Source organism: Canis lupus, chromosome 1, assembly GCF_011100685.1.
Source record: "Canis lupus familiaris isolate Mischka breed German Shepherd chromosome 1, alternate assembly UU_Cfam_GSD_1.0, whole genome shotgun sequence".
NCBI lineage: Eukaryota > Metazoa > Chordata > Mammalia > Carnivora > Canidae > Canis > Canis lupus.
In genome coordinates, this window is record NC_049222.1 from 97531748 (window position 1) to 97549521 (window position 17774).

The 17774-nt window shown below is 62.2% G+C and overlaps 1 protein-coding gene across 3 annotated transcripts in view; it reads left to right on the top strand.

Moving 5' to 3' along the window:
- Positions 1-1315: 1315 nt before the first annotated feature.
- Positions 1316-17774, top strand: part of SEMA4D (semaphorin 4D) — a 63379-nt gene continuing 46920 nt past the window's right edge. Inside the window, exon 1 of one of the 3 annotated variants that reach the window (XM_038527312.1) lies at positions 1316-1442. In XM_038527312.1, coding sequence (XP_038383240.1) covers positions 1408-1442 — 35 coding nt within the window. In that variant the 5' untranslated portion in view covers positions 1316-1407. Of the gene's footprint in view, positions 1443-5999; positions 6181-17774 lie in introns of those variants that run through there. The other 2 variants (XM_038527314.1, XM_038527311.1) reach the window with 2 other exon arrangements.

Here is a 17774-nt window from a genome sequence, read left to right on the forward strand (position 1 = left end):
GTGCTGTAAAAGAGTGACAACTCTGTTCGGGCCATGCTTTCCAGAGCTCATGGCTTAGAGCCTCTTGGTTATGTGGTGACAGAGGACCAAGGGCCGTGCAAGTGCAGCCCCACCCTTGCGGAAGGTTCTGGTTGTTGACGCGGGGTCCACACCTTTCGACGTCTTCCTCTCACACCTCCAAGGAGAGCCTGTGGCCTGGCAGTCGCCTGCTCAGCTATTCATGAGGACAGGGGACCAATTCCCTGGGTGCCCCGGGCCTCCATCCGGATGTCCCCTCACCTGGCCCCGTGCAGAGGAAGCACGTGCCCTCACGACCTGATGCGGTGTGTGCTCTGGACAGAAGCGAGTCACCACTCTTGTCCCTGGATGGCCTCTCTGAACGAGAGAACGGTCACTTTCGTCATGTGGTCTGGAGCGTCAGCGTGTCCAGGCAGGTGCACATGCTCTGGAGGGGTTGTAGGGATGCGGGGACCCCTTACTCGCACAAGGGGCGGCCTTCCCTGTGGCGTTGGAGATTCCTGGAGAGAAGTCTCATCTGGCAGACAGAGTAGGCATTTCTAGAGATGACTTGGTGTCAGGCTTCCTTATTTTGGAAGATGGGTGAGCTCAGACCTGAGCCGTCACTGTGGCTTTTCTTCTGAGGGAGTGGGGGGATCTTTCCTTTTGTGCGCGCATTTGGCAGTCTGCGTGTCAGCTGCCCCGGAGCGTGCCCCAGGCTCCTTCTCCCCGCACACTCCTCCCCATCTCACTCTGCACCTTCACCTGGCCCGGGTCCCAAAGCCCCGCCCCTCCCCGCTCCCCACCTGGGATGGTGCAGTGAGCGGGTGTGAGTGGAGCGTCAGAGCCCCTGACATTTGTCTTTGTCCAGTTTCCGACGCTGCACACAGTCAAAGGCCATGTGGACGGACCCCTCGGCAGGGATGCGCATGTGTCCTGTCCACTGGCCGCACCGTGGACTTCGTCCCCCGGGAAGGGCCGCTTTGCACCTGCTGGAGGCAGTTCCAGGATTCCTTCACCCAGTGTCTTATGGGGCTGACCATGTTTCAGTGCACAGTCCAGGGGCATTTGGGACATTCCCAGTGTGGTGCAGCCACCGCCTGGTTCCAGGACACTCTGTCATCCCAGGGAAGTCCCGTCCCCCTCAGGCGGTCACCCCCCGCCTCCCCCACCCTCCCCCGTCCGTTCTCTACTTCTCCTTTGAAGAGTCTGGAACACCTCATTGGTTCCTCATGAGTAATGAGTCAAACAACATTTTTAACCCGTGGTTATTTTTTTAAACGACCTTTTGACAACTGTCCTGCCCTTGGCTGAGCCACAGTTTCCAGTGGGCCTGAGGTCCTCACTGGCCTGCGCCCTGTGGGACATGAGGGCTGAGAATCCGGTCATGGGGGGCAGGGCAAGCACCCCATGTGGACTTTCCCAGTCTTGTCTCTTGGGTGGAGGTGAGTCACCCAGCTGGCACTCTGCCGTGCTGGGACAGTGTGCACCGGGTCATTTTCATGTGCCTGGGGCTGTGTCGACCGTGTGAGAGGTTTTCAGCAGCTGGTAGGGCTCAGCGCCAAGCAGTGAAGTAGATCTGAGAAGAGGCAAGAGATGCTCCATCGTTTGGCGTCCCTGGGCATGCATTGTAGTCGTGAGCATCTGCTGAGCAGAGCAGGACCTTCTCTGCGGGATGCGCTGGGCCCCTGTGGTGGTGGCCAGGACTTGGCCTGGCCTGTCCTCCAGGAGGATACGGACCACCCCCCGCCCCGGCCCCTGCACCCCCTGCTCCCAGCAGATGCAAGACTCAAGTGTGATTCTGTTTGAAGCCTCTGCTTTGTGCAGGTTGAACCTGCAAGGGGCCTGAGTCACAGCAGGACCAGCAGGTTTGACGTGTGTCAGTGTGACTCCTGCTCTTCCTGCCCCCGCAGTGCGTGGGGACGACGGGTCTGGCCCGGCTCTCCCCAAACCAGCAGCACCAAACGAGGGGTCGTGACTTTGAGCAGAAAGAGGAAGCCTCTGAGGGCCCCACGGGGTGGCTTCCTGGGGGACGGAGCCTGTCCCTGAGGAGGGCTGGCGTGGCGGAGGCAGGGGCTGTGTGGGCTGCAGCAGGTGCGAGCTGCAGGTGCTTCTGGACGGTGTGGCCAGCCCTCCGTGCCGGCTGCTGTCGGCTGGTTGCTCTGAGCGGGGGGCTTCCGCCCTGACTGCAGCCTGCTTTCTCGGGCTGTGATCATTCCCTCGGTTGTAATATTTTCCAACAGCTTTATTTTTTAAAGATTTTATTTATTTATTTGAGAGGGAGAGTGAGAAGGAGCACAAGCAGGAGGAGCAGCAGAGGGAGAGGGAGAAGCAGCCTCCCTGTCAAGCAGGGAGCCCAATGTGGGACTTGATCCCAGGACCCTGAGATCATGACCTGAGCTGAAGGCAGACGTGTCACCCACTGAGCCCCCTAGGCCCCCACATCCATCGTCTTATAAAAGATTCTGTCTTGTAAAGAAGGCAGGGCTCGTGTTATGTAGATGTGCCACCAGGAAAACCACCTCTGCGTTGGGTCAGTCTCTCGTTGCTGTTCACGCCCACACGAGGCGAGAGTGTGGGGACCACTTCTAGCGTGGCAGGTGCCCCTGTTGTCAATACTGAATGGCCAGGGACCCTACTTTCTGCACCATACCTGGGCTTCAGGGTGGAGCTGGTGAGATGTCCCCACGTCTGCACCGGCGAGAAGCTGAGTTCCCAGGGCCTGCCGCCCGGTGTTCATTGTGCGGCTCCGCACCCGCACCCGTCATGGGCTCTGCAGACAGCGTCAGGTGGAGTCAGGGTGCTTGCAGCTTCTGGAGCTGTAGCCGGGTCTCAGCCAAGCCTGACAGCTTCCCATCCTGACCAGACCGAGTTGAATCAGCTGCCAGGAGAAGCAGGTCACTGACTGTTACCCCGTGTCCCTTAAATCCAGCCTGTGAATCTTCTGTCTGCTATAGAACCGCACCTCGGCCCCCCGGGGAGGCTGCATGTGCACAGAAGCCGCTGTGTGCTCAGCCGCTGTGTGCTCAGCATCTCTAACCCAGGGATCCTGGGGGCCGAGCTATGTTTCTTAATCCTCTCTCCAGGGCCTCTCTTAATTTTATGCCCTACTGAGTGTCCACTGGAATGGGAACTTCGGCTGTGAACCCCTGTCCCCGATCCCAGTCCTTACCCGTAGCCAGCATAGGCCTCTGCAAGGTTCCGGATGGTCCTGGGCCGTGTTGCTTCTAGAAGAGGCTTCCTGTTGGTAATGGGAGCCCTGGCTCCTGCACACATGACCCCTGAGACTGAGCCCCAGAAGTCTGCAGTCCATGGGAGGTTTGAGTCCCCCCACCGCATCCTCCCCAGGAAGCCTGCCCTGCTGCGGCTCTTGGGGGCCTAGCCTGGCCTACCCTGGCCTACCCTGACTCGGGGGGCCAAGGGGGCTCTCCCTCCCATGTCAGAAAACCCCCTGCTCTGGCGTTAACCTTTCACATCACAAATCGTCTGCTTGCAAAAGGCACATTAAAAGAGAACACTTATATTTAAAAGTAGATTCTAGAATGCGTGTTCGAGCAGAAAAGCGGCTCACGTGAGGGATTTGCTTTTCTAGCCTGAGGTGGTTTGGAGGAAGCTTTGCATCAGTGGGTTCTCTGTGTGGGGACAGAGTGGAGGCAACCTTCCCTCACCAGCATGGCCCGTCCGTCTGACGAGGGTCCAAGAGACACAGCCTGAACCCCGAAGGGGTGCTGCCCGTGTCACAGGGACCAGCCGTCTGGGAGGCTGGCTTCGAGGGCCGATGGTCGGGGTGCAGGGGGTGCCACCTGTAGGTGAGCTTCCCTGGAGCATGTGACCCAACGGGCCCAGAGGGCCTCCGTGGCTTCCTGGGATAGGGTCCACAGGGACGCCTGTCTGCAGTGGATGTAATTTTATGTCTCACCTGCAATTCTTCTGTTACACCCAAAGTCGTACAGCCTGGGCAGACGCGCTGATGGGAGGCAGAGAGCCACCTGCCCTGAGCACCTTTGTTGTGTTGGCGCCAGATAGCTAACAATCCCACGGTCTTGCCGAGCCATGGCGCGAGCCACCTGGCTGCTAGGGTGGGGGGGGCGCCATCTGTGGGGGGGCCACCGTCTGTGGGATGGGTGCTTCGTGCACAGCAGGTGGCGTGCGGTGTCCTGCAGCGCGGGGAGAGGGACTGCTGTGTGTGTTTGAGGACCTGGGAGGGTCTGTCTGGTGGTCCAGCTGCAGCCCCGGATGCGGTCACCCCCACGTGGCCCAGGACCACCCCTGAGGGCGCCCTGGGTCCCATGGCGCTGATCTGACGGTGAGCGGTCTGGACTTTTCGTGTCTGAAGACTGTGTACGTGAGGGGCTCACATCTCACGACTGGTTAACATCAGTGTGGAACCAACTTCCTCCCAACTCGGGTCTGCACATGATCTTAGCCCAAAGTCCAACCCAAGGCCCATGGTACAGACTGAGCGACAAGCCAACCGACAGGCCGCTGATGAGGTGTGGGCGAAGCTGTGGGTGCACCTTGCTGAGGCCGGGGCTCCTTGGAGCCAGGACTGGGGGGCAGGCCCTCTGGCTGTGACAGCCGCACAGCGCTGACCCCATTGGGTCTTTGGTGACCAGGAGCTGCCACGCTGTCGGCCACAGCTGGTCCTGCACTGGCTCTGACATCAGAGCCTCACGGGGATGATACCACTTGCTCATGCGTCACACCTGCTGCACAGTCCAACACCATGGGGCCACGGAGCTGGTGCAGCGGCCGGTGAGAGCTATGGGCGTGGATAACAGCACAGGCTGTAAAGGCCCAGGGTCAGGAGGGACTGACTGGAGGTGGTTCTGTTCATGATGCTGGGAGCTTCCTGTGATCGTGCTTTGGATGTGTATTGGACTAAACGAAATATGTTCTAAGAGCTAACATCCCCTGTTTGTTCTTACTCTTTCAATGTGACTTTTGGGTGCATCTGAAACGACACATGTGGCTCACCTGGCATTTCTGTTGGAAGCACGGATCTGGACTGCTTTTTTTTTTTTTCTAAACATTTTACTTATTATTTAAGAGAAAAAGAGAGAGTGCGAGCGTATGTGCGCACGAACAGGGGGAGGGGCAGAGGAAGGAGCACACTCCCTGCCAAGCAGGGAGCCCGATGCAGGACTCGATACCAGGACACTGAGATCATGACCTGATCTGAAGGCAGACGCTTCAGAGACGGAGCCACACAGGCGCCCTGGACCACTTCTGTGACTTCCCGCATCTGTCAGGCCGGCCCGGGGTGGGGATGCTGATTCGTCATGGATCCTTGGGGCCTGGAGTATAGGGCAAGAGCCTCTGTGAGCCTCCTTGGTCCTGCATCCCTGCCGCACTGACTCATGGGGGGCAACCCTTGCCAGAGACATGGGCTTGGTGCTCAGACTGCATCTCCTGCGGGGGGACCCAGCCCCCTGCTTTGTGAACGTGCTCGGTCCCTGAAGGGCCACCCTGGCTCCCCGATCCCTGAGCCTGTGTCCCTGTGTACTGTGCATAAGGGGCCGAGCCATGGCCCGCAGCCTGGCCTCTACACGACCACCTCCTGCACACGCTGCGTGGCAGTGGCATCGGCAAACCACTGGCTGTGTCCTGGCAGGAGGGGAATGGGCACGGAACCCTGTCCTGGCAGGAGGGGGATGGGCGCAGGACCCTGTCCTGGGGGGAGGGGGATGGGCACAAGACCCTGTCCTGGCGGGAGGGGGGTCAGCAGGGGACCCTGTCCTGTCTCTGGGTGCAGGGTTGCTGTGGCTTCCCGGGGCCCCGCTGATGGGGGGCTGGGCTGGAGCCCTGGGGAGCACCCTGCAGGCGGGTCCACATCTGGCTGGGCTATTTATATCCCACAATGGCCCGTTTTGCTCCGGCGCTGCTGTCATGCTCGTGGGTGAAGCCAGTGAAACGGGCCTTTCATCACCCGCTGCTGGGGCGTCAGCCGCGTTCTCCTCTACATGCCCGTCCCCAGGCTCTCCCCTCGGCCCGCTGCTGTCTGGGGCACACACGGCCTGGGCGCGGCATTGGGATGGCCTGGCCGGCCCAGGGCGGCAAGCCCCGGCTCCCCTCTGGCCCCTCCAGACCCCGTCTGTGCGCTGACCTCCCCTGCTGGGCACTGGGGCCTCTGCATGGGGTGTGCACTCCGGTGTCGGGGAGGACGGAGAGACCGCGGGACCAGTAAGTGGGTTACGAGCCATGAGGTGGTCCCGGGAGCACAGGAGGGAAGCCCAGCGGAGGGCACCGGGAAGGAGGGCCTCGCTGAGGAGGGTGGTTGGGGAAGGGGAGACAGGCTGCGCCTGGGTTTGGGGATAGCGCTCCAGGTGGGAGGGAACAGCAGCCACAAAGGCACTGAGGCTGCAGCGGGCCTCCCGTGTTTCGGGCACAAGAGGGACCTGGGAGCTGCTTGGCACTGGGGATGCCGAGGTGGGAGCCCAGAGCCAAGGGTTTGGGTGGCCCACGGCTTCTGGGGCATGGGACATGGTGGGGGCAGGGGGGCTGCGAGGTGGTCTGGAGAGGACGTGGTGGCACAGGCCGGCTGGCTACAGCAGCCAGGGTGGGAGGATGGCCGGCTGGGCCTTCCCCGGGAGCAGAGTTGGGGGACTTGCTGACTGATCGGGGTGGGTGGGGGTCGAGGATGCCCCGGGGCTGGGCAGAGCAGCTGGAAGCATGGAGGGTCCCGTGGGGGCAGCTCCCCGAGCCCCTAGGAAGTGTCTCAACCTTGGGAGGTGGGGTGGCAGGCTCGGGGTCAGGTGAGGCATGGAGGGGAGGAAGGCCTGGGGCCCTAAGCCTGGCACTGGACGATGTCTGCGGACCTGCCAATGGGTGGGCACCTGCTGCAGCAGCGTGTGGGTCTCCAGACGGGTGGGCTGCTTGCTGTCAAAGAGCCTCCATCTATCCATCCATCTGTCCGTCTATCCGTCAGGTGAAGCTGGCTGTGTGGGAATCAGGATGGGCGGCCCTCGGGGAGCGTGTTACGACCCGGGGGTGGGACGTGGTGCATGGAGGTGGGGAGGGGTCTCGGTGGCTGTGTGTGCGGGGCGGCGAGGGTGGGCTGCTTAGGGCACACGTCCCAGGGTGCACCCCGGTGGAGCTCCACAGGGAGTTCCGAGCTGTTGGGTACATAGGCCTCTGGAGGCTGGCGGGGGGAAGGGGGTGTGTGGGGGAGGCAGAGCCAGCCACAGGGGAGCCCTGGCTGGCTGTTAGGACGGTGCACAGCCTGCGTGGTGTGGGAGCGGGGGGCTCTTAGGAAGGAGGCGCCTCCCTGCTCTGGGGCAGACCTCAGCACCGACACTCTTCGTGCCTATCTCCCAGGAAAGGGATAAGTGACTACCTGGGGTCGTGGACGACCCCCCTCCCCGCCCCATCTGAGGCCAGGGGATGCTCATTTTTGCAGGCACACAGTAGCCAGGGTCTGCACCCTGCCTCCCTGTAACCCGAGAGAGGCCGGTGCCTCTGTTACAGACAGGAGGTGCTGCATCTTGTCCTCGTGGCTGTATCGGGTTGGGAAGAGGGATGATTACCCCCTGGCCAGGGTTCCTTTATGACCTAGCACTGGGTCCCACGCGGAGCCACTCACCCACGCTCCCAGATTGGACCTATGGTCCCTTGTGAACTCGAGAACGGCCATCAACAAAGTCAGGCTCCGGTCCCTGGAACTTTGGGTGCAGCTCTGTCTAGACACAGGGTCTGTGCCTGTGTGGTTCCGTGAAGGGTGTTGACATGGGGACGAGATCCTGGGTGGCCTGGTGGGCCCTCAATGCACCACAGTGACCTTCTGAGAGTGAGGCAGGAGTCAGGCCGTTGAGGACAAGAGGAGGACATGACGTGAGGACAGAAGACAGGTCGGAGTTGCGTGGGCACAGTGGCTGGTTTTAGGTGTTAGCTTGGCTGGCCGCCGGTGCCCAGATACTTGGTCCAGTGGGATCTGGGCATGTCTGCAAGGGTGTTTCTGGATGGGATTAGTGTTTGAATCAGAAGACCGAGTAAAGCAGATTGTCATCCTCAATGAGGGTGGGCCTCGTCCAATCAGTCGAGGGCCTGAACGGAGCTGAGAGGTGGTGTAAGTGAGAATTCCCGTGCAGGCTGCGCAGCTGCTCTGAGCTGGGTCGCCGTCGTCTCTGGCTCCCAGATCTGGACTGCAGCTAGGACTCATGTCCTCCGCTCCCCTGGGGTGTCCAGCTTGCCGACTGCACATATCAGGACCAATCAGCCTGCAGGACCGTGTGATATGATTTATAATAAGTAATCTCTTTCTGTGTGTACATCCCATCGATTCTGTGCCCCTGGGGACCCTGACTAATGCCATGGCCGCGAATGAAGGGATGCCGGCAGCCACCAGAAGCTGGAGAAGGCAGGGAGGGGGTCCTCCCCCAGAGCCCCCAGAGGGGCACGGCCCGGCTGACCCCATCATTTCAGCCCAGCAAGACCGATTTTAGACTTGCGGCCTCCAGGACTGTGGGAGAATAGATTTCTGTTGTTCTGAGCCACCCAGTTTATGGTCATTTGTTAGAGACGCCACAGGAAGGGAAGACGCAGCCAGTGTAAACAGTGCTGCCCTAAATAGGGCGGCCACACGCAGGGGCTGTAATTCAGTGCGTGGCCTTCAGGGAGAGGTACCGCTGGGTCGGGGTGGGGGGGCGCCTCTTTGTTCTACAGATTGTGCCACATGCATCTGCGCGGGTGTCTGACAGCTGCTGCCTCCCCGTGAGGCCGTGTGCCCGCCCTGAGCGCGGCGGGCACGAGGGGACTGCCTGACCCGTCGGCCTGCAAGGGGCAGAGCTGCAGGACGTGCGGGCCCCCGCGCCGCCAAGGTGGGCTCTTCGCTCACAGGTGCAGCGATCCCTCTGTGTGTGAATCATCCACTCGTGTTCTGGGCCCGTGTCCTTCCTCGCCCGTCTGTAGATGTTCACGGGCGTGGGTAATTCCCTTCTGCCCTGAAGATACGGGCTCCCCGCTCTGTTGTTTGGTCCTTTCTTGGGTCACTGTGTCATTTGCCACCAACATGAGGTCATTTTGCAGCTGACTCTCAGTGTGTCTCTCGTCACCTCTGGTTTCTGGCTCCCGGGTCTGCCGGGAAGATCACCCAGGCTGTCTCTCGATTGCCTGGCGATTGTTGCTTTGCATCAGCTCTTGAGCGCATCTAGTATGCTCTCGCGTAATGTGGGATCAGATTTTTGAGGGCGGAGGAGCCTGATTTTATGTCCTTCCACTGTGCCACACCAAGTAGTCGGCCAGTGAGTTGAGCTTCCAGTCTGCAAGGTGTCCTGGGCTCACATACGTGGGTTCCCTTTGGGGGTTCTCGCATCCATCCCACTGACCTGGGTGCCTTTGGTGCACCAGTGTCTCACTGGTAGCGGCTGTGTGGTATGTTTCCACAGCTGAGGAAGGAACCCCCTTTCCTGTGCTCCGGGACACGGTGAGATGTTATGGCGACAATCCTGGGTGTGCACCTGTGAGCCCGTGTGGACACTGACACGTTCCCATGGCTTGTGGGCAGAGGATGATTTGGGTGGACACAGGATACCTGTGCTGCCAGGGGCAGCAGAGAGGACAGTGTGGTGTAGGTGCAGCGGGGAGCCAGACGCAAGGGACAGAGGGACAGTCACACTGCATTAAACTACTCCTCGGCACACACAGAGTTTTAAAGGTTTATGAAATAAGTGAAGCAGTAGCATCTGAGGAACAAGGCCCTGAACACACAGGGTTGCCACGGGGGAGTGGCCCCATAGTACATCCCACTGGCTCCACCATCATGTTGGCCATGGCCTGGGTTTCTTCCGTGCATGGGTGCTTTTCTTTGTGGATGGTGGGACATGTGTGCACATGTGGGGGTGTGCGTGTGCATGTGGGGGGTACGCGTGCATGGCAGGAGTGTGCATGTGCGTGGGGGTGCAGTGTGTGTGCATGGTGGGGGGGTGCATGTATGTGGCAGTGTGTGTGTGTACATGGATGGTGCCTGTGCACGGTGGGGTATATGTATGCACGGCAGGGGTGCACGTGTGCATGGGAGGGGTGCATGTGCACGGCAGGTGGGCACACGTGTGCATGTGCAGGGGAGTAGTGTGTGCATGGCGGGGGTACATGCATACATGGGAGGGGTGCTCGTGTGCACAGGAGGGATGCAGTTGCATCGCTGTATGCAGTTGTCGGAGCCAGTGCACACATGTCGCAGCTGGGTATTGTGTCTGACTGGGCACCCTCATCATATCAGTCACTGGCTCAGGCCCTCTGAGCAGCAGCACCCTTTGTCCTCAGACATCCCTGGTGTCCTCCAAATGCCTCCGTGTTCGCCCTACACCGTCTGTGCCTGGGCTTCTGCCACCCAAGCTGGGGTGCACCCCCCTCCATGCCGGGAGCCTGGAGAGGTCCTGCCTGCACTCACCCTCTTGTGACCCTGGCCCTGCCCACACAGCGGCTGGAGGTGTCCCTGGAGCTCCATGCGCTGCACCCCACACAGGACTGAGGACTAGCACCTGAGGACGCTGGCCTCAGCTGGAGTGGGGTGGGGTGGGTGTGGGCACCGCAGGCCCAGGCTGTCCACTCACTCTCTGCCCCACACAAGTCCTCCTTCAGTAGCTCATGCTGGGGGCCGCCCAGCCTGCTTCACGGCTGGCAGGCCTGGGGCAGGCAGGGTCCACAGTACAAGGCAGGCTCACTTCTTTCCCAAATACCAGTGTGACTGGAGTCTTCCCAGGACCAGACTGTGGCCCATCTGCTCTGAGGTCAGCAGAGGGTGACCTGGGAGCTTCTCCATGGGAGAAAAATGGGGAGTACACCCTGTGGGCAGGAGGGGAGGACGGAGAGCAGGCCCCCTGGGAGGAGGGGGAGGAGGATGGGGAGTGGGCCCCTGGGAGGAGAAGAGGAGGAGGGGGAGCAAGTCCCTGGGAGGAGGGAGAGGAGGGAGAGGAGGGGAGAAGGAGGGAAAGCAGGCCTCTGGGAGGAGGGGGGGGAGGAGGAGGGGAGCAGGCCCCCTGGGGAGGATGGGAGGAAGATGGGGAGCAGGCCCCCTTGGAAGGGGGAGAGGAGGAGGGGGAGGAGGAAAGCAGGCTCCTTGGGGAGGAGGAGAGGTAGGAAGAGGGGGAGGAGAAGGGGGAGTGGGCTCCCGGGGAGGAGAGACAGCGGGTCCCCTGGGAGGAGGGCAGGAAGCTGCAGGCCGAGGCCATGCTGGCGAGCAGGTGAGGAAGGACACCTCTGGGCTCCCGGGGCCCCTGCCTGGCCGGTGGCAGACTCACCCCCGCAGCTGAAGGACGTGCACGTGTACAGGTGCTGGAGCAGCATGTCTGGTGGGGAAGAGACATGTTTCAGCACATGGGAGCCTGGGGAGACACCCCCCCCACCATGTCCACTACTCCCTGTGCTCGGGGCAGGGGGCCCCTGCGGGAGGTGGTCACCCTGGCCCCAGCCTGTGCCAGGGAGCAGGGGGCCCGAGCTCACGGGGTATGGGTGCAGGCCCCGCAGGAAGGGCTGAGGCAGGAGGGGCAGGAGGCACTGGACTGGCGAGAAGTCTGGGAGGAGGACGGGCCGCCATCAGTGAGTGGAGGGTTGGGAGGCTGGGGGCCTGGGGGCCGGGCACTAGGGACCCTACAGCCCCAAGGAGGAGCCCCCAGGCTTGCAGGGTGCTGGCCTCTCCTCCCGCCCCTGGGCTCCTTTGCCCCCTTCTCAAGCTGGGACCCTGATGCAGCCCCTCCCCACCGTGCAGACCCCCAGGGAGCACCCCACTGTGGCCTGTCCATGGAGAACTCGTCCTTCCGGGGAGATCAGGGCCATTTACCCAGAGGGCCTGGGTGTGTTTGAAGGGTGAGGAGCGTGTGGCTCGTGTGGCTGGTGGAAGGTGCCCCAGCAGAGGGCAGAGACAAGGGGGTTGGCGTGGCCTTGTGCAGGGGAGGGGTCTCCAGGACAGAAGCCCGTGTCGGGGTGGCCCGCACGGCGAGGGCCAGGTTCTGAGAGAGGGTGATATCTGGACTGCTCCTGGTGAAACTGAGGCAGGCCGCTCTGTGCCCCTCAGGCCTCTCCGCAGCCTGGCAGGTGCTGTGACAGGACCGGGTTCCAGTGGCAGAGTTACACGTGGTGCATCCTTGGGCTCAGGGTGTGGACTGATGCTCGAAACTGATGCTAAGACGTGAACTTGAGCACGAGCCCGCTGGTTTTCACTTGGCCGAAGTTTGTGCAGTGGGGTGGCCGCCTCCTTTCTCAGGAAGCGAAGCACGTACCTGAGGCAGGCTGGTGCAAGTAGAGCCCTCCCTGGCTCCTTACTGAGCCCTGGGTGGGCGCTGGGCCCAGGGTCCCGCTGGGTGCGCCCACTCTGAGCTGGGCCGCGGAGCCCGCACCGAGCGCCTTTGTGACGGGGATGAGACTGAATTCAGCAGCTCGTCTTTACACGGGCGGCTCATTAGTGCTGATCTGTGAAAATATCCTCGGTTTCAGGGCGTGTCGCAGACTTGAGGAGAGTCTCCAGGTAGCAAATCTGCTACCAGATTTGGTGCGATTCCAATCAGAGCACGAGGAATACTTGAGTTTGTGGCCTCGGGACAGCCGTGAAGCCAGAAGCGCTGTGAGCCTCTCCTGACGACAGAGTAAAGGGTTTTTGTGATGCTGGCGCGACGGAGGCCCCTGGCAGCCCATGCTGGGTGCAGTCTCGCTGTGTCTACTGTCCTGACCATGTAGCCCCGGCTCCCCCGGCACACGTGCCCTGGAGCGCGGCCTCTTGGGCTCCGACGGCACCGCTTGGAGCTGCCCCATGCCGCTGGCCAGGGCATAAGTCCCCCCACAGGACCCATGCGAGCACCTGCTGTGGCCGCCCTGCCTGTCTCGCTGCTGCTCCCGGGCCTGGTGCTCAGTGCCGTCCCCAAAGGCTCGGGGCAGGGTAGAGGTCCCTGGAGCAGGTGCCTGGGACCAGGTGGGGCCCTTCCAGGCAGGGCCTGCATCCCTCAGCACTGGACGCGTCCCGTACGCCGGCCCTCTGTCCTAGTGGCTCAGTGGCACTGTGGTTGGCCCGCAGAGGTCAGTGCCACCAATCTGTGCGGCGGCGTCCCTGGCCCGCGTCCTCCCGTGGTGGGGCACGCAGTTGTCTGGGGCCACAGTGGGGGCCTCCCTGCCTGCTGCCCATGTGCTCGGGTGTGTTCATGACCAGCTGTGGGCACTCCCATCCCCTCCCTGTTCCCTGTCCAGGTCCGCAGGGTCCTGGGGACGCCCTGTCCACCCTTCACAGGTGGCTAGCACGGGGGCCGTGCGGAGGGGCCATGGTCAGCCCTTGGTTTGGTTTCCTGGCTGAGTCTCGTTGTGCCCAACTGTGCCGTGGTTGCGTCCCTGCCTCCCCTGCCCTGCCAGCCTGGGTGCCCCGACTGTCCGTGTTTCCCAGGCTGGACACTGAGGTTCAGAGGGGTCACCCAGGGCCCCTCAGGAGAGCCTGCCGGGGAGCAGCTCCCCCTTCCTCGGCCTGGAGCCCCAAGACATCAGGGACCAGCTGTGGCCTGGCCTGTGTGACCCTCAGGCTCTCGGCGGGACCCCTTGTTTGCCCTCTCGTGGCTCCTGGTCCCCTTCTTCCCGAGGGAGTGGTGTTCCTTCCCCCTCCTGGGCCAGGCCCCCCCGGGGCCCTCAATGGGCCCACACAGGAGAACAATCAGGCCCACATCCCGCACAGCCTGCCATTGATAGGGAGAGAATGGGGCAAGCGTGTTCCACGGCCCGAGGGGGGCTCCCCGCGGGGCCTTGTCCTGTTGCTGAAGGGTCCCTTGTGGTGCCCGTGGCTGGTCCCCGCCCCCCCCCACACTGTGCCCTGGACACCTCGTGGTGCCAGGACAGACGCCCTGCAGGTCAGGCCCCCGCAAGCAGGGGGCGGTGGGGCCAGACGGGTCCTGAGCGCTGTCCCTCCGCGGCCAGCGTGGGTCGGGGACTGCGGCGAGCGCGGCCCTGGAGAGGTGAGGCCGGCTGGGCGGGCGGCGGGGGTCTGGCTTGTTGGCAGGAGTCCAGCGGGGTTTTTCCTGCTGGAAGAATCAGGAGCGTGTACCAACCCTGGGTGCCAAGACGCGTCTGGATCTGAGTTTGATCTTGTTCTCAGGCCTCGGGCGTGTGATGGCGTTCAGGCCCCTGAAGAAGTGGGGTGACGTGCGGCCATCCCCCCTCACTGACCGGGCACCCTGGCACGGGGAGGCCGGGTCCCTGCCCATCCCTGCGCTTCTCATCATTCTTGTGGACGGCCCTGTGCTTTCCCGGCTCTGCAGCTCCACTGTGGACAAGCGAGCTGAGTGGGCAGGTGGGCATCCTCCCCCCCCCACCCGTGACCAAGGCATGAGTGGCCAGCTCTAGGGCCGGGGGAGTCTGTCTGTGATTCTGGGCGGGCGCTCAGTGGCCTGGATGGCTCGTCCAGGTCCCCGTGGACGCGTCACAGCAGATGTGTCTCAGCGTCTCATGGGCTCTGCAGGGAAGCCAGCGAAGGCCGTGGGCATCTTGGGAGTGGCGGGGGGCAGGTGGCTGGGGTCAGTAGGACAGGCTCCCGGCCCTGCTGGCTCTGCACACGGGGGCCGGCCAGGTGCCGTCCGGGGTCCCCACTGCATCGTACTTGGCACCACGAGGGTCATGCCAGGCGCCCTGGCCTGTCTGGCTCAGGAGACGGGCTGGTGCAGCCCCTGGGGTGGGTGGGGGGTGGGACCGGGCCCCCCACCCCAGAGACCCCGCAGCGCCTGCCTGAAGAGGCCTCTGGGGTTGAGGGGCTTCGTAGAAGGACCCAGTGGGGGGAGTGCCTGTGGCTGGGAACTGTGAGCGCTTGTTCTGGGGAATTCCTCTGGCCTGGCTCTCCACGGGGTGCTTGTAAACCTTCCAGAATTGGGGTAGAATTTGCATCTGAAAGACCAGTCGGGCCAGGCCGGCCTTGGAATGTGCTGGTTTCCTTGTTACTTGCCTCTCCTTGTTAACACTCAGTCACATTTTTATTCTGCCCACGTCCCTAAAACTCACATTACCTGGTGGGTGCCTTGCCCCTGGTTTCAGGGCGCACTCGACCGTGTTGGCACCTCCCTCATGGACTCCTACCCCCAGCCCCCAGAAAGTGTGCACCCTGCCGCCCCCCACAGCCCTGGGCCCCCACCCCCAGCACCAGACCCCCAGCCCCCGCGGAAGGTGTGCACCCTGCTGCCCCCCACCCCCAGCCCTGTAGTACCCCGTTCTGTAGGGCACCCATGTGGGCTGGAGCTCACAGGAGGCACACAGGTGTGGTCTGGACATCCCAGGATCCCAGTTGCCTGTTACTTCTCTGCAGGAAGAAACTGGGAGTTTTAAATCCACAAACCTCACTTTTTCTACAAGAGCTGGGAGCTGTGCTCATCATGCGGGGCCATATCAAGTAGCCCTGGGGGCTGCAGGAGGCTGCACACCAGTCCACCTCCTCACCCCTGGAACCTGCCCTGCAGTTGACCTTGAACGGTGTGGGGGAGGGGAGCTTCCATGTTCCCCAAAAGCCTGCTGTTGACCAGGAGCCTCACCTGTGACATCCACAGTTAGTTAACACATGTTTTGCATGTGGAATGCATCCTGTGCTCTGTTCTTGGCGTAAAGTCACGGGGGGGGGTGGGGGGGGGGGTGGGGGGGGGGGAGATGTCGTCAAGGGAACCATGGGGAGGGGAAAGGACATGCAGGGTATGCCCTATGCGTACCCCAAATAATCCACCTATGAGTGGACCGTACCCGTGCAGTTCAAAGCAGTGTTGAAGGGTCAACCGTGTGTCATCCTACGTGGTAAAGGGACTTCACAGGTGTGATTGAGGGTCTTGAGTTAAGGACAGGATCCTGGGTCCTCCAGAGGGGCCTGAAATGTCATCACAGGTGCCTGATGAGAGACTCAGGAGGGTAGATGGGAAAGAAGATGCTAAGGTGCTATGCCACCAGATTGAGGGAGGGAGAAGCTTCTCCTCTCCTGTCTTAGGTTCTATCCGTGGGGCCTGAGAATTAAACTAAGAAATGAGAGATTAATAGGACAAAAGGCACACAAGTTGTACTATTGTCACATGCACAGGAGCTTCACAGGCAAGTAAAGACCCAAAGGAAGCAGTTAGACAGGGGTGGGGGGGGTGGTGGTGGTGGTGGTGGTGATACATCACTTAAGTCAAGAGCGGTTAAGTTGTGAGGTGCTAAGGCCAAGGGAGGGCGGTTTGGGCTCCTGGGGCAGTAAACTGTGAGAAGGCAAATAGGAAACTGGTGAGTACGGGGTGTTCAGGAAGGTTTGCTGGGCAGACTCACGTTGGTGCCTTCCCGGGGTCACGCTGACCGAAAGTGTGTGTCGTGCGGGCTCGTGGGGAGGCAGCGAGCCCTTGTGCGTGCCGCTCCTCGGCTGCCTTCTGCTTAAAACTGTGCTTCTGCCAAAGTGGCCTGCGTGGCCTGGTGCATCCTGATCCTCTTCTCCGGCTCCGAAGCCTGAGGCAGGGACATGAGCCCCGGAGCACAGGAGGCCCCGGGGGCTGGGAAGGCAGCATGGGTCCCTCCACTGGATGCCCGGCAGCCCAGTGGGGCCCGCGTCAGGATGGCAAACCCCAGAGCCGCTGGCATGACCCATCGATGTCTGAACCCATGGAGTGTGTGGTGATTTTCTCTGGGAGGTCAGCACGGGTCCTTAGGCCGCGGTCTGCTGGCTCCTGCGGCTGGTCGGGGCGGGACAACCGTGTGGCCCTTCGTCTCCCCAGAGGCTCATGCCGCAAGCACTTACACATCCGGGGATGCAGCCGCGGCCACTCCTTGGGCAGGAGGCCGTGTGGTTGACAGTCTTGGAGACCCATGGCCATTCTGACTCACGCCTGCCAGTGGACCTGCTAGAGTCAGAGCCATGACATGAGGGCCTGGGCTGCGGGTGCCCCAGGCAGCCCAGATCTGCTCCCCCATCCCTGCTGAGGGCCTCCCTTCCCGGGTGCTGGAGGCGAGGAGGAGGATCAGGGACGCGGGGTGGCCTCACAGTTCCCCAGGTGTGTGGGGAGCAGGTGCCGCCCCGCCCGGTGATAGGACGGGACCTGAGGTTGGAGGCCGAGGCAGGAGTGCTGGAGCTGCGTAGATGAGGTGGCTTCCCCTCTGCGTGGCGGGCAAGCTCTTCCTGCGTGAGCTCTCTCCTGGGGGACAAGGTGTAGAAGGAATACAGCGTGGGATGTGCCAGGGCGGTCGTCTCCCGGGAGGCCCAGCAGACGCCCCAGCCATGCTTTGGGGCCAGCTCCATCACAGCTCAGACCTCGGGGGCAGCAGTGGGCAGCTGACATGGGTCACACGGCTCCAGCCCGGGCCTCCCATGCATCCCTCTTGGGGGGCAGCTGGACCACCAGCCCCCAGCAGGCACACAGACGTGGAGAGCAATGAGGCATCGACGATGACAGAAAGGAGAGGCCACGGGCGGCCCCATCCGGTGGGGGGCCGGGAGGACGGATGTGTCCCTAAGGACAGTGGGAATGCGCCCCTGGGGCCGCGGGCCGCCTTCCCCTCCGCTGGGGCTGGGGGATTGGTCCAAGAGAGACTCTGGGAGAAGCTACTGATGTGTGGAAACATCGTGATTGTTCTTTAAGAAAAACTCACAAAAAAATTGCATTTTCCAATTGCAAAAGCAGTCAGGAGATGCAGTAGAATCCAAAGAGGGATTTAGAAATGCCCCCATGAGCCCAGGGCGCAGAGCTCAGCCCCGCAGGCAGCAGGCACCCCTCGCCCACCTGTGACAGGGCCACGGCCTGGGGCTCAGGGCTCAGAGAGCAGGTGCACCTGGCCCAGCGAGCTCACCTGAAAAGCAGGTAGTGCTGCCCCGCCGGTGT